The sequence below is a fragment of the Rattus norvegicus genome, chromosome 1, assembly GCF_036323735.1.
Source record: "Rattus norvegicus strain BN/NHsdMcwi chromosome 1, GRCr8, whole genome shotgun sequence".
Lineage (NCBI taxonomy): Eukaryota > Metazoa > Chordata > Mammalia > Rodentia > Muridae > Rattus > Rattus norvegicus.
The window spans coordinates 20,837,167-20,861,976 of NC_086019.1; the positions used below are offsets into that span (position 1 = coordinate 20,837,167).

Sequence of the window (24,810 nt, forward strand, 5' to 3'; positions counted from 1 at the left end):
GGGGCATCAAGTTTCTACAGGATGAGCACATTCTCTCCCACTGAGGCCAGACAAGGCCGTCCTCTGCTACATATGTGCTGGGGGTACAAACCAGCCCATGTATGCTCTATGGTTAGTGGCTCAGTCTCTGGGAGCTCTGAGGATTCCAGGTTAGTTGACACTGTTGTTCTTCCTATGGGGTTGCAATCCCCTCAGCTCCCCTGACTCTTCCATAGGGGCCCCCACTTTTCTTTGGCCTCGTCTCCTTTGACTTAAGTGCTTCTTTGTTTCCTCCCCATCTCCTGTCTTGGGCACATTTCTCTCTGCCCTTTCTGCTTTCCATTCTGGGCTAATTATCCGTAATTATTTGAAATAAAGTACAGAGAGGACTAGGAAGTTAACCCTCTGAGGGAGCACCTTACCTGCAGATATCTCATCCCTTTATTTAACCCCTTCTGTCTGTCATTTGTTACTTAGTTATTGTCTGTCATCTGTTACTTAGTTGTTGCAGCTCTGGGGCAGAGGAGACCCTGATGGGTTATTGAAACTGTTTCTCTTAACACTGCCACAGTGCTTTCTAAAGACAGAGAGCATGCCAAGATCAACAGACATGGGGAAACCGCACACATTTGGAGAGGTGGGAACTTCCTTCAGCTGGAGGGACCCGGAAGCCATTAAACACCAGTTATTCTTTGAGCTGAAAATGCTGTTCGTGAAGACTTCTGGGAAGGCGTCTGGGAAGAGAGCAGGAGCAGGGCTTCCAGAAGCAGAGTCACTGCAGCAGGTCACGGGGTCAGGAGATAGCAAGTGCCCGCTCCTAGTCTGGAAAGGATCTTGCTCCTCGTCATCACAGCATTTCTGCATAAATCAGCTTCAGAAGTTATACACAGTTTGTTCCTTGAGGATGCAAATAAGCTTTAATAGTGTAAGGGCTCTGGGCTAGCCATAGTAGAGTTGTCACTGCAGACGGGTGCTTGGCAGCAGGGATTCCCAAGGCCTCAGACCTTTCTCTACCTGAATTTACTCTCTCTCTCTCTCTCTCTCTCTCTCTCTCTCTCTCTCTCTCTCTCTCTCAAACACACACACACACACACACACACACACACACACACACACACACACACACCCCGATCCAAACTCCTCATCCCCATCCCAGTCTCCCTAACACAGGCCCCTCACCCTACAGTGAGGAGGAGCGCACCCCTCCGTTGTCCCCCACCCCCAGCCCTGTCTCCCCCTACCCTGACACATCAAACCACTGCAGGACTAGGCATAGAGTCCAGACAAGGAGAGTCCAGGACAAGGCCCAGTTCTGGAAATGGGATCCGCAGGCAAGCAAGTCTACCTGAATTCTAATGGCGTCTGAAGTATTTCTCCAGAGAGAAGTACTCCACTGAGTCAGAAGGAGCTAGTCTTTTGGAGTCCCTTGGTACAATGGGGATCCTCCCCTGAGTTGCTCCTCATCAGAGAACAGACCTGTAATAGCCAGCTGTAAAACCCACACCCTCTTCTTAATGCATGACTTTGCCTTCTCAATGTATGTTTAAAACAGTTTAGGGACCAAACATCTTTGCCCTTAAACACATTGGTAATTGGGACTTGGGTTTTTTTTTTTTTTATTTCAACATCACAAGTAATAAAGTGGAAATCAGAACCTTGATAGTTTCTTTTAGTGATCTATTATTAAAGTGACCCCAAAAGGAAGGACAGGGGCTTTTGCCCCTACAAGCAAAAGTAAAGAACAGGGACAACCAAGGTGGCTTGGGGCAGGCCGGATAAGTAAAAGCTTGTCACCGTGCAGCTCTCTGAGGCATAATTGTTTAATTACTGGCCTGGATATATTCATATGTAGAAAAGGTGCCATGCCAACCTTGTCTTCACTTTAATGAATTGCTTTTGTGAAAGTTTACTATTTGATATTCTCAGTTAGAGAGTGGAGCACTTGAGAAATTTTGTATCACTCCGAAGCCTTCATAAAAACTTTGAGAACCCACAAGTTTAATTGGGGAAACTAAAGAAAATGTATCAGTCTTACTGGAATCCTACCATTGGCTATCTAGTCACACCAGCACACCCATTCATCCTGACAGTTCTCTTCACTAGTCATGTTGTGGAAGACACAAAATCTAAAAAGAGAAGCCTCCAGAAAATTCAATCTCTTTCTGCATAGAGTGAGCATACATTGAGGGTTTGATCCCTGAGCTGATCAGTCATAGGGAGAGCAGATTTTGTCTAAGTTTCAGGGGTTTAGGATGCCTTTGAGGGGATGGCAAACCCTAGACCCACAAGTGTACACATAGCTTCTTCATACCCGTTTCATACATCAGCCCTAGGCATTCATCCTTGCTGTCTGGCTTAGGGCTGTTCACTGTGTCCCCAGATGACATCGAATGTCTGCTTTCTATTTAAATTGTCAATTATGGCATTAATGTTAGCAGAGGAGAAGATGGTTAAGGTCCAGTGTGTTCGTAGAGACATTACTACCTTTTTACTTCAAGAGTATTTAAGCCAAACCTTTCCAAGTGTCAGACCTGCACTTTCCAACCAGAGGTCCCCGTCTGGTGTCCTTTCTTGGGTGTTTATAATGCAGGGTGGTTTGCAGCTTAGCAGCCATTAAGATCCTTTCTGTCTACTCTAAATGTCTGGTGCTATTCCTCACATCTTGCACTTGTCAAGTAAGAACACATTAATGTGGATTGCAAGTAAGGGAAGAAGAATTACCCTTCTTGGTGAAGCATTGTTTGTGTTGATTTAAAAAAATTCTTAACTCAGAATTGACTTTTGGATCACTTTCTTCAGTATCATTAAATAAGGATTGTGGTAGCTTGTTTTATCTACTCTTGCCCAGTAGATGGTACTGTCAGCCTTACTTTGGAGACTTGCTAGTTCAGGTTTTTTTTTTTTTTTTAACTTTAAACTTTCTTTCTTTTAAAAAGTGGTTTTTAGTTCTTGCTCATGAAATTGACGTTTACTATTTTCTGAACTGACATGGACACTACCTGTGCTATACACATTGCCTGTCAATTTGTATCCCGAATACATAATAGGGAAAAAAAATTCTCACATTCCTAAACTATTTCAATTCATTCTGTCTAGAAAGTATTAATGATTTTATACAATGAGTGTGGAAGACACACACACACATACACAAACACACATACACATACCTATATTTATCTCTTGCTAACACGCATGAATCCCGATTGCTATTCTGTTTTATGGAAACTAAGGAGTGAAGAAAACGTTTAGATCCATGAATTCTTTAGTCAGAGAGAACACAGTCCCCGTCATGGCACAATAGCAGTGATTGAGCAAGCCTTCCACACGGTGGAAGTCTGTTGGTACAGAGACCTGCTTTATGTGTGGCTGCCGTGGGGTGAGAAGAAGCTTGTAGGATCCAGAATGAGAATTCCACAACATGGGAGTGACCTTCATCTTTAGTGACCCATTGGCATACGGTAGACTTGTTCAGTCCTTCTGAACAAGTGTTGCTTGGGAAAACTGGGAGAGTTTGGGTGGAGAATTTTAGAGAGCGATGAAAGAAAAAGGAAATGTGTTGCTGGAGCTTAAATGCATTTTCAACTTGGACTATAAGGAGAAGGGTGACTGGTCATTATGTCCTTCTCTTTGAACTATGCCCGCTTTAGTGAGATGAATAAACGCCTTGCAGGTGAGGGGGTGAAGAGAATTCCCCTTTAGTAGCTTTGCTAAATAAATAATAATATTAAGTAAATATAAATCTTGGTAAAAATGTGTCTGAGATGCCAATTAGAAGTGCTGGGCCACTTTCTACCTGCCTGGCTGTAGGGAGCCCTACTGCCTCCTTCTAATCCCTCTCAGCCCCAAGTTTATGAAACAAAAGGGCTTATTGTTAATAAAAAGCTCGCCTCACAGGAGATAGGATTGTCCCACTCTTAGCAGGTGGTTAGTTTGTCCAAAGTGAAGTAAATAACACCCCCCAAGCGGATCAATTGTAAATTTCTTTTCTCCTCCACGTTCCTTCTTGCCAGTTTAGGGTAAATGAATTCGGAGCTTTGGAAGTTATCACAGACGAAAGCGAGATGGAAAGTGTGAAGAAAGCAACAGCCACTACCACGTGGATGGTCCCAACTGCTCAGGACGGTAAGGCCGCCTGCCCGTCTGCTGCTTAGGCCTTCTCATTGAGTGCCTTCAAATCAGAGTTTCATCGGAGGCCAGACTTTGAAAGCCCGGGTTTTACTTCTGTGCCTCACGTCCCTACATAAATTTTTGTAACCAAACATACAGGAGCCAGCCTTTATATTTTAAAAATAATTACAAACTGCTTCATTTTTAATGCCAGATCTCTAATAGCCCAAGCTTAGTTGCAAATTACCGAGTAAACCCAAGTTACTAATGGCCTTCGTAGGTGACTTAGCTAAAACCCCCAGCACTATCTTATTTTTTTTTCTACGCCAATGGTTGTAAGTTGCACGCATATGCTGACGACTCCAATCTATCTTCAGCCCCGCCCTCTCCCCTGAGCTCCAGGCCCGCATTTCCACCTGCCTACTGGACATCTCCACCCGGATGTCCCACAGGTACCTCAAACTCCACTTCTGAAATGCAATTGATTTTCTTTTTCTTCCTTCCCCTCCCTAAACCTGCACTTTCCTCTCTAAGTGTATTTCAGCTGACCGTAGCACCGTCTACCTGGTGCATAGTCAAGAAGTTGAGGAGTCATCCCGAATTTGTTCCTCCCGCCTTGCTTCCTAATCCTCTCCGTTTTTAATGCCCTAAATCCACCTCAGATGCTGGCCTTTCCTCTCACCACCGCAGCTGCCTTACTTTAGGCCTCTAACCCTCACTGGAACTATCACAGAAGTCTCTTGAATAATCATTGCTTCTAACTCACCCCTCCCCGGTTTATCCTGCACCCTGAAGTCAGCGGAACTTGTGTAGACTGCTCACCTGCTACTTCGTTCATTTCTCCTTGCCTCTGCCGACTTAGCAAAGCCTTCAAAGACCTAGAGGCTTGCTCCCATCTGCTTGCTTTGTCTCCCAGCTCTGTCACCTTCTCTGGGTCTTGTGCTGTGACCCTGCAAGCAGTATGGACCTACATGTCACTATGTCACAGTCCCAGATCATCCTGTGCTTTCTGCCTCCCTGCCTTTGTTCATGCTGGGTTTTGTTTGTTTTCTGATTAAGATACCATTTCCTCCTTTGTCTACTTTTCTTTGGCCTTACAAACCCTGTTGAGGTGCTGTATTGGGAACTCTTTCCCGACCTTAGCCCTGCCTGAGTGAACCACGTCTTCCTCTGCAGTTCTGGAACTCACTTGCACTTAGGGCTGCATGCATCCACATGATTCTAAGCACTGGGCTTCTTGTGTGGCTTCTCTTCTAGCCTGTGAGCTGTCTTGAACGAGGTCTGTACTGACAGAATCAGTGTCCAGTATAAATTGGTGACTAATAGATGTTTGCTGAATGACTCGGGTGGAAGGGACTATGAGGTCCTAAATGATTTGGATAGTGGTGAGCCAAGACATAGATAGATTACATTAAAATTCCATGTGCTCACTTAGTCAACTAAGTAAAAACTACTCATCTAAATGTTGTAGGCATGAAGTAACATGACCTTTTTCGCTTTACCCAAGATGGGAACTTTTAAATATTACCTGAAATCCAGTAACTAATTCCAGTTCTTTTTATTCTATTTTTAACTCTGTAGAGAAAGCCAAGGTCTGACATTTATCCTTTTTGGAGATTTGTTACTGTTAAAATAAGGTCTCACTATGTAGGCCAAGCAGGTCTCTCACTCATAGAAACCTGCCTGCCTCTGTTTCTCCACAGGGTAGTATTCAATACGAAAACCTCCATACCTGGCCCTTTTTCAAGATTTTTTTTTTTTTTAGTAGAAGTGATTCAACCGATTCCTGAATCAATCACTGATTCATTCAACAAACATTATTCTTTATTGTGTTGCTAACAAAATTGGTAGAAGAGGAAGTCTAAATATGCTTCGGGGTGCCTTCTGGCATGGTTTTAATGTTTTTTTTTTCCCCTTCTTTTCATCTTCTAGTCTTTTCAGAGAAGACTGGGGTACCCTTCAGGCTGAAGGAGCAGTCGAAAGTAGATGGGCTCCAGTTTTGTGAGAACTGTTGTCAGTATGGCAACGGAGAGGAGTGTCTTTCTGGAGGGAACTATTGCAGCCAGAACTGTTCACGGCGTGCCAGAGACAAGTAGGTTCCTTTCCCTTCCATGTCTGAAGTGGATCCGAGACCTCTGGATCATAGTATCTGAGAAGACCATGTGTCGTAGGACATCTCTTTCCCCCTCAAACCTTGTAGTCTTGTAGACTTTCTCTCCAGATGGACCCGCACCCCTGTGTTGGATGGAGTGCCTTCTCTCACCTCTGGTCCATCCTCGTGGTGATGTTCTGTCTCTGTGGTTGGCCACTCTTACCATTAATTTGATTGTTTCCAATGATGAGTGCTTAGGTATTTCTGACCTATGCACACAGTTAGATGGTACTGATATTCATAACACACGTGTTTATGTTTTCAGAGTCCTTAAGTAACTCTATTAAAACACCACACAGAGCACGAAGGTACTCCCGATAAGATAGGCAGTCAACTCTTTGGAAAAGTCCACTAGAGATAATGTCGTAGGTCCTCATAGGATGACTTCAGTGGACATACAGTAAATGCTGTACCACTAACCCATCTGGGGACTGTCTAACAAAGTTCAGCTTAGGAGTAAAAAGATACGTTTCTTGCATATAATAGTATAGGACAAAATAAATGACTTGACATTAATTTTTAATGTAGTTTAGTTTTTAAAAGCGTATTTATATGGATATTTTGATTACATGTATATCTACATATCACATGTATGCCTCAGAAGCCTAAAGGAATCTTTGGTTCCCCTGAAACTGTAGTTATAGACAGTTATGAACCGCAGTGTGGGTGCTGGGAATTGAACTTGGGTCCTCTGGAAGAGCAGCCATTACTCTTACTCATGAAGCTGTCTCTCCAGTCCCTTAACTTTTAGGTTTCAGTGGAGACTCCCACATATCCTAAACAACATAGAAATTGCTGGTTGTTTTGTATTGGCAAACTGATTCTTTATAGATTTACCATTGGCCTTTTCTACTGGATTTGCCTATCTTAAAATTGCTAGGACTTTAGTTTCTAGTTGCCCTGGAAACATGTATCTGTAAATAATTGATTCTTTTATTTTCGTGACAGACAAGTAATTATAAACTCATTATAATCCATGTCATATATATTGAAAGTTCCCTTTTGACATTAGTGTATAAAATAATTTCCGGTTTCTATGCAGACAGATCTGTGAGCCATGATTTAATGTTCCCTATATGTATGATATGCTAATGCCTGTAGACCTCTCTTGGTAAATTAAATGTTTCCGCTGTAGAGCATTTTTTAAAATGATTTTTGCATCAATAGTCCACATGTAGATGTTTGATAGGTATTGCTTCCTGTCACCATTTTGTGGTTATAAACACAACAGAGATCAGAAGGAAGACCGAGATGGAGGCGAGGACAATGACGAGGAGGATCCTAAGTGTAGTCGGAAGAAAAAACCAAAATTATCTCTGAAGGCTGACTCCAAGGAAGATGAAGAGAGAGATGATGAAATGGTCAGTAGCCCTTGAGTGTCCTTTCAGATGCATGGGCCATCACCTTGGACTGCCGCTGGCCACCAGATCTGTTTGGAGTCACTTGCTGGAGTTAGTGAGTGCTAGTTCAGGAATCATTTCTGTCAGGAGATTTCATATGGATTCAGTGGACTGGAAATACAGAGGAGTAAGACGTGTAGCAGGATAAGGTCCTTCTTCCTGAAGACACTGTGCTCTGGCTAAGGAGACACAAGAAGCAAAAGAACCAGAGAGACAGCAGTTTCACCTTAGTGCAGTGTTGGCATTTAATGTAGAGCATTAGGATTGGCTGACTAGCTAAAGTTGGCTATTAGTGGAGGGCTACAAGAAGGACAGGAGCACTGAGATGTGACCAGTAAGGAGGAGCCAGCTATGTGCGTTAGCACTCTGCAAGGCTCAACATCTAAGAGAGACCCCCACAGTGAGGACAGCTGTAGCACATTATGTAGGAGGGGCGTATGCCCATGTCATGGAGGTGCACAGAGGATTAGGGCAGAGCAGAGCGTAAATGAGGAAGCTGAGGTTAGTGTGATTGGATCAGGTCAACTTTATGGCTTCCTAGTATAGTGTGAAGACGCTGGGAAGTTAAAGGCAAGGGGATGCTGCATTTGATTTGGTTTGTCATGACCAGTTTACCCGGGTAAGCAAGGGTAGAGCCAGGAAAACCTGTTTGATATTTCTGCAGTGTGATATCCCTTAACACAGTAGAGGGTCAGGTAAGATTCGGTTAGGTGATTTTGTTAGTTAGGTTGGATTCTGAGTGTATGTACGAGAAGGGAAGAATTGGGGATTATATGAGATTTCTGGATTGAACAAATGCCTGGAATGTGAAGGCAAGGGTGGGTGGAGAAAAGGCTCAGCTGGCCTTGGGGCATACCGGGTTGGTTGTGCTTGGTTCCTCCTGTACATCTCAAAATTGTCCGGCAGCCAGATAGAAACACGGAGTCAGGAAAAGGCAGCTAGAGACAGAGGGTGAGGTTATTTAGGGTACAGATGACCTCGAAGGATAGGGGGGATGATTGTCAACAAAGCAATTGCCCTGTGAATATAAGGACCCAAGTTTAGATCTCCAGGATCTGTGGAAAAAGCAAGGTATGATAGCCCCTGCTTCTAATCCTAGTGCTGTGGCCGTGGAGGGCAGGATTCCTGAAGCTCACTGGCCTGAAGTGCCAACCACTAGGAAATCCTGACTCACAGGAAGGTAGAAAGAGCTTAAGGAAGGACACACAGGGCTATCCTCTGAGCTCAGTACCACTTCAGTAGTTCCTTCCCCTCCTCACACACAGAAATAACCCTAAGACCTCTGGTCTAGAGAGGAGCAGAGGTTGAACAAGTGTAGACATCAGCAGTAAGCCTGAGAAAAGCTCCAGTGAGGTCTGAAGAGAGTGGGGCACACAGTCCTGGAGCTAAGACCAGGATGTGTTTTAAGGAGGAGGGAGTTCTTCCAAAGAGTAACTGGAGATGCTCTCTTCCAGTGACTCAGTTCAAAACCAGCATGGTCTCAAGTGGACCATAGCGTTGTTCTAAGAGTTAGGAAGTGAAACTGAAACACAGATCCACAGCTGAAAGCTTTCGGATAGACCTCAAAGTCTTCCTGGAGACCAACCTGATGAACCTGTAAACTCAAAACTTTCCTTTCTTGCTGTAGGAGAACAAACAAGATGGAAGGATCCTGAGGGGTTCTCAGAGAGCCAGAAGGAAAAGACGTGGGGATTCAGCCGTCTTAAAGCAGGGTGAGCTGATGATGAAAAATGGTGCTGACTCAGTGGCCCTAAAAATGCTTCACAGGAGCATTCTGGTCTTTTATGTTCTCCACAGTCACAGGGAATCCTTTCAGTTTCTCTTTGGTGTGGGTTTTCTCCATAAAACAAAGGCTTGAGGACGCTGTTTAGGAAAGTTAGCAGACTTTCAAGTTGTTACTGTATGTGTATGGAACACTCTTCAGTGAACAGCACACTCTTCAAAATGGTAGTTCCTGCTTCTGCCCCTTTGCCAAAACCTCTGTTCTTGCTCATTTCCCAAGATGTTACATGTTCTATTATGCTCTCTCTAAGCACGTCCTCCTAGTGTGGCCCTGTCTCTTCCCCCTTTCCTTGAAGCCACGTCTTATTCAAGCCAGCTCTTAGGCTTTCCTCCTTGCTATTTGGTTAGATAAACTCTTCTCCTTTTTGGGGTTGGATCTCTGGTCATTTCCACCTAAGCTCTTCTCAGCTCTACTCCACATAGCCTGATGTTTCAGCCCTGCCGGGTCTTTGCTCAAGGTCAGTGGAGATCTATATAGCCCAGCCACCAACATTCTTCCTCGGCAGGGCTGTGAACCCAGCATCAGCTCTGAGGCATTCCTTGGTGTTTATTCCATTAATCTCCCAGAAGGAGTTGGAAATATTTCCACCTGTCTATAGCTCACAGCAGAACTTCCACGCCCTTTAAAATAACTTTCTGGTTGGTTGGTTGGGTGGGTGGTTGGTTGGTTGGGTGGGTGGGTGGGTGGTTGGGTGGTTGGTTGGTTGGGTGGGTGGGTGGTTGGTTGGGTGGGTGGGTGGGTGGTTGGGTGGTTGGTTGGTTGATTGGTTGGTTGGTTGGTTAGTTGGGATGTAAATTAAATACTCTGGTCACTCTGTGTGGAGTTTCCTCTTTCTTCAGCCTCTCTCTCCTTTGCACCTATAACCTTCTAAGGACGAGATTCTGAAGCTGTGCACACCTTGCCCTTTTCAGGCCTTATTTCTCTTTCATAAACACCCAAATTCCCTTCTGTTGTGTTCCTGAAGGGCTTTACACATCCCAGTGGACTCACAAACGCATTTGGTGCTGCTCCTAGTGAGCCTATCACATCCCTTCCCTGTCCCAGAACTGTCACACATTCGATAAGCACCCAGTACATTATCCTGTTCCCAGCCTTCCTCGCTGCTGCAGCAAACACCACACACATCCACGTTTCTGTAAGGTTTTACTTCCTGTGGCTTCTCTGGGAGTCCTGCTGGATTTTTCATGTATGCCAAAGTTGTCCCCTTGTGCTTCAGTGACTGGATGTTTACCACAGTTCGCTTCCCAGTTACTGTTCCTCTGGAAGAGAGACCAGCAAAGTAGATATGTCAGCCACAGAAAGGAAAGAACCAGAAATCCTAGAGGTTGCGGAAGAGAGATATCATGGAATATTTCATTGATTTTTGTAGCTCTGGAAAGCCAATTATTTGATTTACTGTCTTTAGGCTTGCCTCCTAAAGGCAAGAAAACCTGGTGCTGGGCATCCTACCTAGAGGAGGAGAAAGCTGTGGCAGTGCCGACGAAGCTGTTCAAAGAGGTAAGAGTGCTTCCTCCGCAAGTGCCGTGTGAAGGCAAAGGGTGGGTATTTGTCTGTGTTCATCCCGTCAGTTCCGTTATCTACGTAGGAGTGGGACTTGGGCATATTTTTTTTATGAGTATGCATGTGGACGATCTCTCACAAGGCAGCTGTTATTAGCTGTATTAGTGCACACCCATGCACACTCACAGTTTCCTCTCAGCATTTGCTGGGCTTCCCTCATTCTGCATTATAGGAATACTGCTACTGGAAAACTAGTAGATGCATTCTATGTCTAATTATGAGGGATCAAGAATGAGCTATTGAGTTACACATTCTATTAAAATGCTTTACCTAGTAGTCCTGATGAGAATACCCTATCATAAATAATTTAGAAGTCAGTTTAAAGTGTAGATAGTAGCTTTACCTCCATATAGGATCTCTTGCCACTAGACTAAGGTAGGATTTTCTTTGTAAAGGGCATCTGAAGTTGTTGTCACTGTAGAATTTCTTCCATAACGTGCGTTAAGGTAGCCATTGATCACAGGTGAACTATCAGGAATGCCTGTGCTCCAGTCCACTCTTCCTTACAAAGCTCTGGTGGGTAAGATTCGGCACACAGCCTGTACTTTCTATCCTGTTATTTAAGTCACTTCTTTGAGTGTCTTCCTAGTTATGAATGAACAAAACAGAAGTGTAGTGAACATTAGAGGGACTGAGTGAGCATTGAGAATTTTAATTCAAATGTATAGTAATTAAAACTAGGGTGGATAGTTATTTTCTGTACCTTCGGTTCTTTAGAGATTCCCTACCCCTGAGATAGGGTTTCTCTGTGTAGCCCTGGCTGTCCTGGAACTCATTCTGTAGACCAGGTTGGCCTCAAACTCAGAGATCCACCTGCCTCTAACTTACAGTTTTAGAAACAGTTTATTTTTAGTAATATGTTAGGGTACGTGCACATGAGTGGTTGCCTGCAGAAGAGAGAGAAGAGACTCTGGATGCTAGGAATAGAAATCTGAGTCTTTAAGAGAAGCAAGTGCTCTTACCAACTGAGCTACCTCTCCGTCCCAGCTTCTAACATTTTTAAAAATTAATTGAAGAGTAATACATAGCATGATTCAAATTGTCAGTATTAAAAGGCAATAAAGTGTGACCAGTATGGCTTTGTTTCCCTCACACCAGATTTGTTTCTGCTGAAGGGGCCAGTATTTCGAGTTCTTGTGTTTTCTTCCTGGACCACCACGCACCTTTCTGTCCCGTCTAACACCCAGTGGCAATGGCTTACCTGTGCTGAGTTGGACATTTTAACTTTATAGTTTGGAGATTATTCATTTCCGGTCATTGGTCCCTCCTTTTTTTTTTTTTTAAATATGCCAAGCCATAGTATTTTAAACTTACATTTATTCCGTTAAAAAATTAACTCGATTTCTATTGGTTTATACAGAGACACATTTTAAAATTTTTTTTGCTGGAGGCTTTAGTAAATGATGTTGCACACCTGATGTTTTGCATATGTTGGGGCTATGTCCTTTAGATAACTCCCAGAGTTAGATTGCTGATAGGAAGATCGATCACCTTTTTGTAGATAGACTGAAATTGCTAGTGATCAGGCAGACATATTCGTAGTGCTCCTGCCCGGGTCTGCTTTCTTAGGGCACAGAGCCACCATGCCCTCGGGTCTTCACAGTCCATCGGGAAATCTATCTTGTGATTCTGATGGGCAAGGTTGACTGTCTCTTCAAACATGTGAAAGATGAAGATTTTTTTTATGACTTTTGCCTTTGTGTTTTTCCATCCTAACTGTTCATGAGTCCTTCTCTTTTGGGACTTTTAGTGGTTGACTTATATGAGTTATCTTTGAAGTGGTAGGGGAGGAGCATGGGGCCCCTGCTCACTCTGGGGGAAGCACTCGCTGTGGGCCAAGTCTCCAGCCCTAAGGACTCGTTAGGATGGTGACTGTTTGAGGTGTGAGCTGGTCCTATGGGTGAGGTAACGCTGCGGCCCTTTTCATTACAGCACCAGTCCTTCCCATACAACAAAAATGGATTCAAAGTCGGCATGAAGCTAGAAGGTGTGGACCCTGAGCACCAGTCTGTGTACTGTGTCCTCACTGTGGCTGAGGTGAGCTCCGCCTTGCATTTGCTTGGAGAACAAAGATGATGAGCATGGGGGCTTTACGATGAGAAAAAAATGTCTTTGTCTGAGTGTTTACATCGTGTGAGGCAGGATGCTTAACTTTTTTTGTGTGTATTCTCTCCCCAGGTGGTGCACCTGGGTTGGAAGTGGTGTCTGTGAGACTCTATAGACTTTGCTATACTGTATGTTCCTGGACAAAAGGAACTGATATACATGAGATTTATCTATGAAAGAAAGGACTGGGGGGAAGTATATATATATATATATATATATATATATATATATATATATATATATATAGAGAGAGAGAGAGAGAGAGAGAGAGATCTATATGTATATATCTTACATATATACACACACTTACATAGAGCTTATACATCCTTATGTAGTATTTTGGAATGTCTCTTTTGTGTTAAGTTTTCAAGAAAAAGTAAGTCAAGACCACACACACACACACACACACACACACACACACACACACACGCTTGCATTATATTACTGAGAGCACTTGTGACTGTGTGGTGATCCCAGGGCATGGCGACTGTACTTACCTGGAGCACAGTGTTTGCCCAGTGCTAACTGGCTATCCTGCAGACAGGAGCTTGGTAGGAAACAGTAGTGTCAGGTGCTCATGGAGGTGAGCCCATGGTGCCCTAGGCCTGGTGTTTTAAGTGAAGGATCTACAGACAGGATTGAGTTTGAAGATTCAGTAAATACAAATTGCTTTTAAGAGATTTATGTGTGAAAGAAAGAGTTTGGGTGGCAGGGATTTAATGCCTGTATTTACTTCTTTGTGGTACTGAATAAGGACCCAGAGCTTCAAACCTTCCCAGCGATCAGTCTATTACCGAGTAACATACCCAGCCCCAGTGCCTGTTCTTTAGAGCCTTATTTTACTTAGTGTTGATTTTTAATTGTGAAAGCTATGTCTGGTCTTTGTTAAAATCTCCGTGCTAAGAGTACTGATTGATCTCTGCTCCATCTGCCTCTTGCTGAAGTCTAGAGAGCGCCCTTACAGTTACTGCTTCTCGGTAACGTCTCTGCATACCGAATTATATATAAGTATTCTTCTTCTTTACACGTAAATGGTACATTATGCATAATCTGCCTCTTGCTCCTGTGACATACATACAAACTTAATGTTTTACCATTGGGTCTTGTTGAAAGGGTTTGTGAATGAGTACCTTAGTCATCTGGGCTGAGGAATGCCACAAATATCACACCAGCAACAGACCTCATGCAAGAGACTCATTGGGGCCTTTGAGAGGGGATAGAAAACAAGACAGTGGCAGACTAGACTGTGGTGGTGCAGGCTTTCTATTATGGTGGCAACGGTGGAAACGTTGCATTTGCTGTTAGTGACTTGATGACAGGGCGTTGGCACCAAGTTATTGAAGGCAAGGAGGAACCTGGTTCTGGAATGTGAATGGTTCTCAGTTGACTGACACTTGTCCCATGGAACTACTTCTATTCATTTCAACTGTTGGCATGTTGATAGCAACTGAATGGACTTCTATTTCTGTAAGACAGAAGGATGGTGAATTTGAAGCCTGACTGCATAGTGGGACCCTGCCTCTCCCCTCCCGCTCCCCAATCATCAGCTATGTTGTTGAAGGAACAGCCTTTCTGGTCTCTGCTTGTTTCTACTTACACAGATCTGTAAGAAACCAAGCTGGAGCTACAGAATGAAAGGTTATGGGCCTTTTTTTAATGACATTGCCACCATGCTTGGTTCCTCCAGCCCCTCCTGTCGCTGAGGTCATTTTAGCTTTAACTAGGTTTCCTTGAGTTTTTCAATTCTTAAACCTCACCAAGACTGTGTGAGATGGGGTCCTGATACCTGAGGGTTTGGGGCTTTACTCCAAGGAACAGCCAATCCCTCCCTCCCTCCCTTAAAGTGGAAGAAGGGGAAACAGCAGGCTTACCTGTTGGAAGACTTTTTTTTTTTTTTTTTTTTGACACCGGTGTTGAACATATCAAAGAAATGGGGATAGCTCAATTGGCAGCCGTAGGGGGTGGCAAGACAGAAAGGATTGGCATGAATAATGAGAAAGGAAGCTAGCCAATTCCTTAGGAATTCTTTTGTAATGGAGACAGCCAACATTCCATCATAGTTGAATTTGTGTAGAGTATAGCCTCACAGACCCATCCTTGTTTCCTGAGTGCTTGGGTTACCCGCAGGGAGTTCATTCTTGTGACTATTGTTTTCAAGGTTCTTATATCCCTTAAATTAGTTTATGGGAAACAATTGCTCCTTGAGGAAATGCAGGCTAGGTTCCTGTGAGCCTCTGGTAATGGTACTTTGGTCGGCACACAGAACTTGTTTCTGTTTGATGATTCCCTGCTAATTATATTAATGTTTTGTAAAAACTGAACTCTCGGTCTTTCGCACACTCTGTGGAGAGGACGTGAATCTCCCATTACACTTTTCTGTTTGCTACTTGCTTAGCACTCTAGGAAGTTAGAGGTTAACTAGTAAAATCACCAACGGAAAGGGCGAAGATGTGTTAAACTTGGTACTAAACAGAGAGGTCTAAACTAAACAGAAGTCCCCAAGGAAGCCCTGCCGGTCACCACTGTCTTCACATTTCTAAAGGCAACATCTATGGTATTTTGGGTTAACAAGCAAGTGAATCCATAGGTACAGAATGTATGAACAGTTGAAGTCAACGTTATTTATTTGTTTGTCCTAGAAGCATTTACTAGGTTAGGTGTGGCTACGAGATTGGAAGCTTGGGAAAGGCAGAAGAGCAAGTTGGAAGGGCTGAGGCTTACTTCCTAAGGTTAGACCTTTAATGCAGGAAGTGAATAGCAGTTCCTTGTGAGAACTCCAGGTTCGTGGGAGCACATAGACCTTGCACGTGTAGATAAGAGACTTTTGACACAGAGGGTCCTCTGGGCAGGAGGTGGTGGAAGTGGGATTAGCCCTCCTGAGACAGTGCATTTCCCAGGGACCCCAGTGTTGCCTAGGACTTCAGATTTTGGGATCAGTGTGCTTAACTGTAAATTTGTATATGCTACATACCGATGCACTTTAATTAAAATATAACATGTGGGACATTACTTTTCCTTATTCCTTTTTTTTTGGTTCCCACTTGCCAGAAGAAATAGTTGTCAATATTTTTTCATATTCTTTAATCCTTTCATTATGAATTTCTATGTTTATATACATATATATATATCCATGTATGTACATGTAAACATGTGTGCATATGTCCATACATTTTTAGAAGGAGATGCACACTTCCACAGACTGGCTTACCTTGTCTAATTTGGTCTGTCACTTGAATTTTAATAGAATGCCTTAGAGGCCTTTCCTTGACAGTAACTACCATTACTCACTGTTGGGAGATCATAGTGCGAGCTCTGTACTTAGCCTCCGGCTTCTTGTGGGCTCTCATATTTGTGTGGCAAGCACCTTACTGCCAAGGCCTCATCTCCTTAACCTCCCTAAGGACATATCACACCTGATAAGCTAATTTATTATAGGGTGTATGTGTGTATGTTTGTATGTATAGCTGTCTGTATCTGTGCATCTGTGTATATGTCTATGTGTGTATCTATGTGTGTGTATGTTTGTGTGTTATCTGTGTGTATGTGATTTATGCAAGTCTCTGTATGTACCTGTGTCTGTGTGCATGTCTGTGTATATATATTTACATCTGCATGTCTATATGTGTATCTGTGTCTGTATGTTTATGTAGGTGTGTGTATGTCTATATGTGTGTATGTGTGTGTATTTATGTATCTGTGTGTGTGTATGTACTTGCCCGCGCATTTTTACTTATTCTATACTCCTACCTGTTTCAGGTTTGTGGATATAGGATAAAGCTTCACTTTGATGGATATTCTGACTGCTACGACTTCTGGGTAAACGCCGATGCTTTGGACATTCACCCCGTGGGCTGGTGTGAGAAGACTGGTCATAAGCTCCGCCCTCCTAAAGGTAACTCCTGCTTTTCTCTCACTCAAGCTCCGCCCTCCTAAAGGTAACTCCTGCTTTTTCTCACTCAGTTTCACATTCTGCACAGCCTTACTTTATCAGGCGCCAACTGAAGTGTTAGGAATTATTTTTTGTGATAATCAACTCAAGCTTATTGTTCATGGTGTAACACTTGCTTCAAAGAAATAAAGTAAAAGCTAAGATACTGAATTATTTACACGTACTCACTTGCACATGAAAAAATACCTGAATAGTAATAATTCTTGACCATAAACAACATTTACATACAGGTCTGTTTTATCTGCATATATATGTGTGAATACATACACATATATACACATAGTCTTGAAAAAAAGCCATTTGAGACATTGGTTTTACTACTGTAGTCCTATTTGAAAAAGTATTGAGAAGCCAGATATGGTGGCACTCACCTGCAGTCCTCGTGCTAGCGAGGCTGTGGTGGGAGGGTTGCTGGGTAGACATTAGTTTGGGCTTTACTGTAAGTTCAAGGTCACCGTGGATTACAACAGGTAGACATTATTTCTGTGGGAGAGGGACAGGTAGGGAGGGAGAGAATCCTGAGAAACCATACCTTGAAAATAGAGTACTAAAAATTACCATGCAGAGACGTTGGACTAATAATAATTACTTTTTGGTGATTAAGGATCAAGATCAGGGGCCCATTCATATGAAGCAAATGCCTTACACTGATTTATGCCCCCAGCCATGTGGAGTTCTTTGCTTTTTATTTTTATTTATTGAGAAATGCAGCCTTGTCTCAAAATGAGGTCTTCGCCATTTTTTTCTCCTGAGTGCCGAGACATACCCAGCAGATTTCTTTAGATTATAAAATCTGCCAGAGGTGTTTGTTTTATAATTATTTTTAAAAAATCTCCAGAACAGCAAATACCATTTTCAGTCCATCCCCTTTGTATTTAATAATAGTCCTTTTTTTTTTTTTTACTTTTTTAGGATGTCAAAATAGAGTTTGATACTTTTGTCCTCCCTTCCTTGGGTGTTGGGGTTAGAACTCAGGGACCTGCGGCAGCCAGTCAAGAACTGAGCTACACTCCAGCCCCAGAGATGTGATTTTATAGAGGCCCACCATGCCTTTATTCTAACTAAAAGTTGTAAATAATGTGGGATTTTTTGAGAACTGTAAAGGCCCTTTCAGAAATTCACTTCTCCTAAGGAAACGGGAAAGTTAGACAAGGCCCTGTTTCACTGTAACTGGACTAGGTGAGGGGAACTGAGGAATGTTATCACTCCAGCTTACCAGTCCTACTTCTGAGGAACTGTAACTAAACATCTATAGAAGTAGCTTGATACCACAGAGGTTCAAAATGCATTTCCTTCCTATTCCTTTTCTGTACGTCTGCCACCGCACCCAGTTAAAGTTGCGAAAATTCTAACAAACTTAGAAGGTAAGCACCACCTGTATCTAAAAATAATAGTTTTAAATTATTGGTTAAATTTTATTTATTGGAAAAAAACATTTGACTGCAGTAGGACTGGAAATTAGCTCACGGTTCTTCGCAATTTCCCTAAGTCTGTCCACCTGTGCTTTTACTCTAGGCTATAAAGAAGAAGAATTTAATTGGCAGTCCTACCTTAAGACGTGCAAAGCCCAGGCTGCTCCCAAGTCATTATTTGAAAATCAGAACATAGTAAGTGCATCTGAAGTAAAGTACTTTTCCTTTCAAAATGAGTTTTTTTTTTTTCCCTAAGTGTCTCATAGGATAAATCACAAGTGATAACAAGGAGTTTTAGTGCCTTGGTAAGTAGAGTTCTCCTGTCTTAATTAAACTTTAAAATTAGCTTAAATTCTTCATGAATAAATACCTTTTTTATAGCCATATTATGGTCGTCTTACTGAATGGTAGAAGACAACACAATATGAAATCCAGGTGTGGTTTACAATTAAGAGGCATAGAAATTAGATCAGCTGGAATATTAGACTGTTGCCTTCATTTAATTAGGAACACTGTTCAGACTGGAGTCACAGGGTGTGATGGATGAGCCCTGTTTGAGTTCACTGGCGGGAAGTCACTAGGGACTCACCTATGCCTGTATTGCAGCTCATACTTTTGGTGGCCGTGGTTTTTGTAGGAATAGCAAATGCAGATGTGGCTGCATTTTCTGTTTCTTGTCTGTATTTGTGCTTTCATTCCGTGTTTCTCCTGTGTCATATTCGAGGGGTCCTTGATGTCCTTCCCTCCCCAAGATATGACCTAATTAGAGTGGGGGCAAATGAAATGTCATTCTTCCAGCTCACAAGGACTAGATGAGAGGGCACATACAACCTTTCACTGCAGACAAATGAGCCTCTTGATTCTGAGCCCTGGAATCAAGGTTTTTTCCTTTTCCCTTCATCCCTGCAACTCCAGGGATCCCTGGGTCCTCAGCAGACAGCAGAACACATGGCTGCAGCCTGGCTCTCTCCTGAGAGTCTGTGCATCCTCCTTCCTGGATTCATCTTTTTGGTAGCAGGGAGTAAAAAGGATAGAGGCACCAGGGTTCCCTCCTGCTGGAACAAGGATTGGAATCGGGGGAAGACTTTTCCATCGGGGCAGTGATATCAGGCAGCTAGCTGGTCTGAGGGTACAGATCTAGTGGAAGAAATAAATATGCTCTGATTAAATTGAACATAAAGTAGGTCGAATTAAAAATCAAAAGGAGAGAGAGAGAGGGAGGGAGACAGGGAGTATGGTCAGCCTATTTTATTATCTCTTAATTGGGCAGACAGCTTAATCGCTGGAATGTAAATGCTGCCCTCGTCAGTTTGTATTCTCTGACAAGACACATCCCTGGAGGAAGGTCAGTTGGGTGGAAACTCGGCAGCCTGCTGTCTCTGGCCCTCGGCAGCTCCTCTAATGATGACTTGCATCACGTCATGATTAACTGCCCTGAACTGCCACTGCATTCTAGACATGGCTAGCATACACCCTAATCTTAGGCTGTGTTTTGGCATTTGAGAGTTAATTAATCTTTCTATGTCTCCATTCTCCACCTCAGAGTACTCAGATATCTATGGACAAAAATGACATATCATTTCAGGGTTCAAATATATGCTGATTGTTGTGTATGTTATTTGCAGGTCCCTATTTAATCCACTTAGGACTTAACCGAGTTTTCATTGGTTACATTTTTGCAACTATATCTATATAGTTTTACTTTGTAACATTTATTTGCTTAAAGCATTAGAGTGGTGCCCATATGCTTCAGTTTGAAATGAAGGGTTTTCATTGGAGGGTAGAAATGACTTAAATTGTTCTGTGGCTGACACAAAGGATATTCTAGTATCGTACTCTGAGATTACAATATTTTTCCACAAAAGATTGTGAGGGCTGCTTACACATTGCTGTCCCTCAAGCTCTGAACTTTTACTACTGATAATCTATGGGTTTCCTTAAAATACTTAATACTCCTAATGACAATGTGTTTTAGCAGGGAGCTTTGCTGCTGCTGCGAGCAAAATTGTCTGTAGTAGCAAGCCAAACTCGTAATGGCTTGAAGCTTCTCATATAGGAAGGTGACCTACTTTCTGTAGAGTACTTGAGAGATGTTCTCAGAGTTAGAAGTGAATTCGTAATGACTCTACGTTTGTAACTCAATTAAGTGCATCTTTTGTGTGAAATAATTTTCATTGTCTGATCTGTAATCAAGCGGAAAAGAAGGCCAAATAATCAGTCATGTGGTGAATCAAACTTGTCTGCCTAGTATACGTCTCCCAGCTAAGGTATTGAAACACATGCTGAAATTAATTATTTTAAACTCTGCAAGGTTGTGGGTGTTTCGTTCTGAGGCTCAGTTGATTGAATGTAACTGTAGAGCTTTGTTTTTTATTGTTGCCGGAGAAAGCAACCCTGGGGTGAGTCCAGCATAGCATTTTTAAATTAGGGGCATGAGGCTGTGCATGCTTGTCCTTGAAACGGGGTGCAAGCGAATGTAGGTCTCCACTGTTGAAATGCCATGCGTGTTCATCTCTAATAAAATCTCGTGTTTCCACAGACAGTGATCCCGTCAGGTTTTCGAGTTGGAATGAAGCTCGAGGCTGCAGACAAAAAGAGTCCTTCCATTATCTGCGTTGCTACGGTAACAGATATGGTGGACAACCGTTTCCTGGTCCATTTTGACAACTGGGACGAGAGCTATGACTATTGGTGAGACAGTTTTCCATCCCTATGCTTCTGAAATTTTAATGCTTATCCAGGGAAAGAAGTAAGCACGCCATTAAAAGTAAGGGACAATATGAAGTTTATAACGAAACCAAAAAGCTCTAACATGTGTAGCGACTGACATCAGGCTAGCTCTTGGGAGGTGGTACAGGAGGATCAGAAGCTCAATGTCATCCTATGCTACCTAGGGAGCTTTGAGACCAACCAGGATTGTATGAGCCTCTGTCTTGAAAAAGTAGCAGTGCTCACACGGTGAGTCATCACTGCCTTTACCTCCATTTCTGGGGAGTCCAATGCCTTCTTCTGGTGTCTGAGCACTGCGCATACGGTACACAGACCTACATGTAGGCAAATTACCCATGCACAGAAAAACAAAATGCCATAAAAGAAGAGAAAGAATATAAAAAGTGGGATTAAAAAAAGTTCTGCTCCACTTTCTCCTATTTCGGATCTATAAGCTTGTTCCATATTGTATGTTAATGCATGTCTCATATTGTATCTCCAATACTATGGATTTCTAATGAAATCCTTTCAGACGACTCAGGATCTATATTCGCCTTGTGTTCCTAACATAAAATGTGTATCCCTTATCCCAACGCATACCTCCGTGTTGATGCCCTCCCAGGCTGCTTTTCCTCCTCCTCTTGAGAGCCATGTGTAACTTTTTGGGAATTTATTTTAATTATCTATTCTATATTATCTATTTTAATTATCTATAGTTTTACACTCAGTTTTAGTTATCTATAGTTTTACGCTCAGCTAGCTGAACCATTCAGATAGCTGAATAGAAATGATGGCAATTAAGGAACTTTTTTTAAATCCTTAACATTTTCAGATACACTATATACAATACTAAGAGCGTCATAGTATGAAAACAGCATCCTATGAAATCGTAAAATCATTGTAACAGAGCATTGACTTTTACATGTGCTGTGGATTGAGGGATCAAACCCAGGTTCTTAGCCTGCCAGACAATTGCCGTAACCTCTATAGTACAGCCTCGGCCTAAACCATTACATGTGATCATACAACCGTTCACTAGAATTGCTTTTCCTGGTGAAAACATCTCTGAAGTGTTTTGACAAGCTGCTGTGAGTAAGTGTGAGAGGAGAATATCCAGAGGTGCATCAGATGTATTGTGGTTGGTACCAAGTGAATATTAGCTGATATAAATATAGCTATTTTCTTTCCCCTTCTTCAAAAATTTATTACATGTTTATATTGACTGAGGGGAGCGCATATGGAGATTTCAGAACAATGTTTGGGAATCGGTTCTCTCCTTCCACCTTGTGGTCAGTCCCACATGGTTTGAGCTCACGGGTTGAGCTCTGGTTGTCAGAGTTAGTGACACGCGTTCATTTGTATTACATATTACTTTTTAGTCTGTACAGTCAGATCCACCATTAATTCTCATTAATTCTCAAGTTGAATATTTAGATATCAGTTTTACTCAAACTGCTAAAGAAGGGGAATCACACTGGGCTTGTTTTCCACGTGTGCGCCTGGGGGTGCGTGCTCTCTAGTGCTTGTACTTGCATTCCAGGGCTAGAACTTAAAGTCAGTGTCTTCCTCTGTCACTGCTTTCTGTTTTCTGAAGTAGAGTCTGGCCTTTAGAACTTATTCATTCAGCTAGTCTAAGTAGCCATCTTGCATAGAGGATGCCTTATCTGTCTCCCGAGTGCTGGGAATACCAGCTGGCTGCCACACCCACCTGGCTGCCACACCCACCTGGCTGCCACACCCACCTGGCTCCCTATAGGTTTTGGCTCTCCAAACTCTAGTTTTCATGTTTGTGCAGCTTTCTCTCTCCAGTCTTTACAAAAGACGGCCATCTTGATCTTTTGTTAGATGTGGACAAAGATGAAGTGACGTTTGTTTGTACCTCAGTGTTTTGCTGTTGTTATTGTCATTTGTTGGTTTGTTTGCCTCTTGAAACAAGGTTTCTCCGTATAGCCCTAGCTATCCTGAAACTTGATATGGAGAGCAGGGCTGGTCTTGAACTCAGAGATCAATCTGCCTCTGTTGTCCAGTACAGTGGCCTTGAGCTCACAGAGATCAGTCTGCCTCTGTTGTGCAGTACAACACTGTTTTAAAGCCATAATTGGGTTTCTGGAAGAAAGTAATGAGCACAGGGAGCTTTGGCACTGTCTCTGCCGACAAGCACCCTGGTGAATAAGCAGGTAGAACCCTGGTTCCTTCTGAGAAATGCAAAGGGAGACTGCTCTCTTGTAGCTGATTTGCATATTTAAAGGCATAAACTAATGCCCTCATTTTCAGACCAGAATGTCCTTTGAAGATTACTTATATTTCTATTAACATGACATATTTTGTTAATTGTCAGCAAAAGAGAATGAGTTCCCTTTTGTAGTGTGCAACTAAGGCACTTTTAAAATTGCTTAAGTGTGCTGGACTGTCTATTTCTCTAGTCTTTGAACTTGGGATTTTTTTTCCTGTATAAATTACTTTGGTGCATAATTGAGGTTACAGATTTCCTTTCCTTTTTGAGTTAATGAAATGAGAGTCCCCTGCCCTGTAGTATAGGGATGCTGTATTCCATTTTAATACACAGGGCATGGAAAGCGTGTGACATCTGTCTGCATCAAGATATTATGTGTTCGGTTGTAATGAAGAATTCATTCTTCTAAAGAGGAACATGATGGAAATGTATGCAGGACTGAGGAAAGGAAAATAGTATATACTAGAAATAAAATATACCTCTGGGTTTCCTGATGGTCGTTAGCCTCAGGGTAACAATCTTCAATATCACAGAATATTGAAACTAGAAATTACTTTAAAGAGGCAGGAAGGAAAGCGAGGAGTGTTACAGGGATGAGTAAACCTTTACTGAATTGAAAATCTTTATTTTAGTAGGCTCGTAGCACCCTCAGGTATTTAGGACCTGTAAGGCTGGAAGTGAGTCTTAACTACTGGGAGACCCCACCCCCAACCCACAAGTGAGACTCGAGAACGGAGTTTGATGCAAATGCAAGAGGTTTATTTTCCGGCACGTTGGGGTCAACCTTTAATCAGCCCCTTGTGGCAAGTGACTAGACGGTGACTCTGAATGGCTATAACAAGCAGTTTTTATACCTTTTAGGGGTATAGGTTACATCAGCAAGTTACAGTTTAAACTTATTGGCTAAGCATATTGACCTTTGAATCTATTGGCTAGCAAGCATAGGCAGACTATAACATGCATTTGAACTCCATCTGGGACCAGAGAGTCAGGTGACTATGTCAGTACATTCTGCTCTTTTCCAAGAATGTTCCTGCTCCTCCTGAGAACTGTGGGTGGAGAATGGAACTTGGCCTAACCTTGACTCGAGGCAGGAAGCTGGTATTTGGCCTAATCTTGACCTGAGATGGTGGGTGTAAAGCTGGCAAAAGCCCCTAGTGTCCTTCGCAGGAACTCCATAACCTACCTACTTTCTAGTAGGCCAAGCCTCTTAATAGCTATTACACTTCAGTAAGAACTAGGGTCCTTCAGACCAAAATAAAGCACCAAGTGTTTAGGGTATGAATTTTAAAAGGTAGAAACCACATCCTATATGTTTTACTCTACAGCTGCAGGAGGAGGTTTTGTGCAAGCAAATCTTTTAACAGATGCTAAGATAAGCAATTAGCTGGAGGAGGAGGTTTGTACAAACAGGCAGTTT

General features: G+C 42.6%; 2 protein-coding genes across 16 annotated transcripts in view; both read left to right on the plus strand.

Moving 5' to 3' along the window:
- Positions 1 to 24,810, plus strand: part of Rbs10l2 (ribosomal protein S10 like 2) — a 159,912-nt gene that overhangs the window by 69,565 nt on the left and 65,537 nt on the right. The gene's annotated exons all lie outside the window — the stretch shown is intronic.
- The window catches only part of L3mbtl3 (L3MBTL histone methyl-lysine binding protein 3), a 100,931-nt gene that overhangs the window by 29,488 nt on the left and 46,633 nt on the right, over positions 1 to 24,810 (plus strand). For 9 of the 15 annotated variants that reach the window (XM_006227696.5, XM_006227695.5, XM_039098998.2 and 6 more), the window contains 10 exons: positions 3,990 to 4,101; positions 4,464 to 4,538; positions 6,019 to 6,178; positions 7,470 to 7,599; positions 9,266 to 9,350; positions 10,827 to 10,918; positions 12,914 to 13,018; positions 16,844 to 16,979; positions 18,552 to 18,643; positions 20,988 to 21,139. In XM_006227696.5, coding sequence (XP_006227758.1) covers positions 3,990 to 4,101; positions 4,464 to 4,538; positions 6,019 to 6,178; positions 7,470 to 7,599; positions 9,266 to 9,350; positions 10,827 to 10,918; positions 12,914 to 13,018; positions 16,844 to 16,979; positions 18,552 to 18,643; positions 20,988 to 21,139 — 1,139 coding nt within the window. The remainder of the gene's footprint in view (positions 1 to 3,989; positions 4,102 to 4,463; positions 4,539 to 6,018; positions 6,179 to 7,469; positions 7,600 to 9,265; positions 9,351 to 10,826; positions 10,919 to 12,913; positions 13,019 to 16,843; positions 16,980 to 18,551; positions 18,644 to 20,987; positions 21,140 to 24,810) is intronic. The other 6 variants (XM_063276392.1, XM_063276409.1, XM_063276402.1 and 3 more) reach the window with 3 other exon arrangements.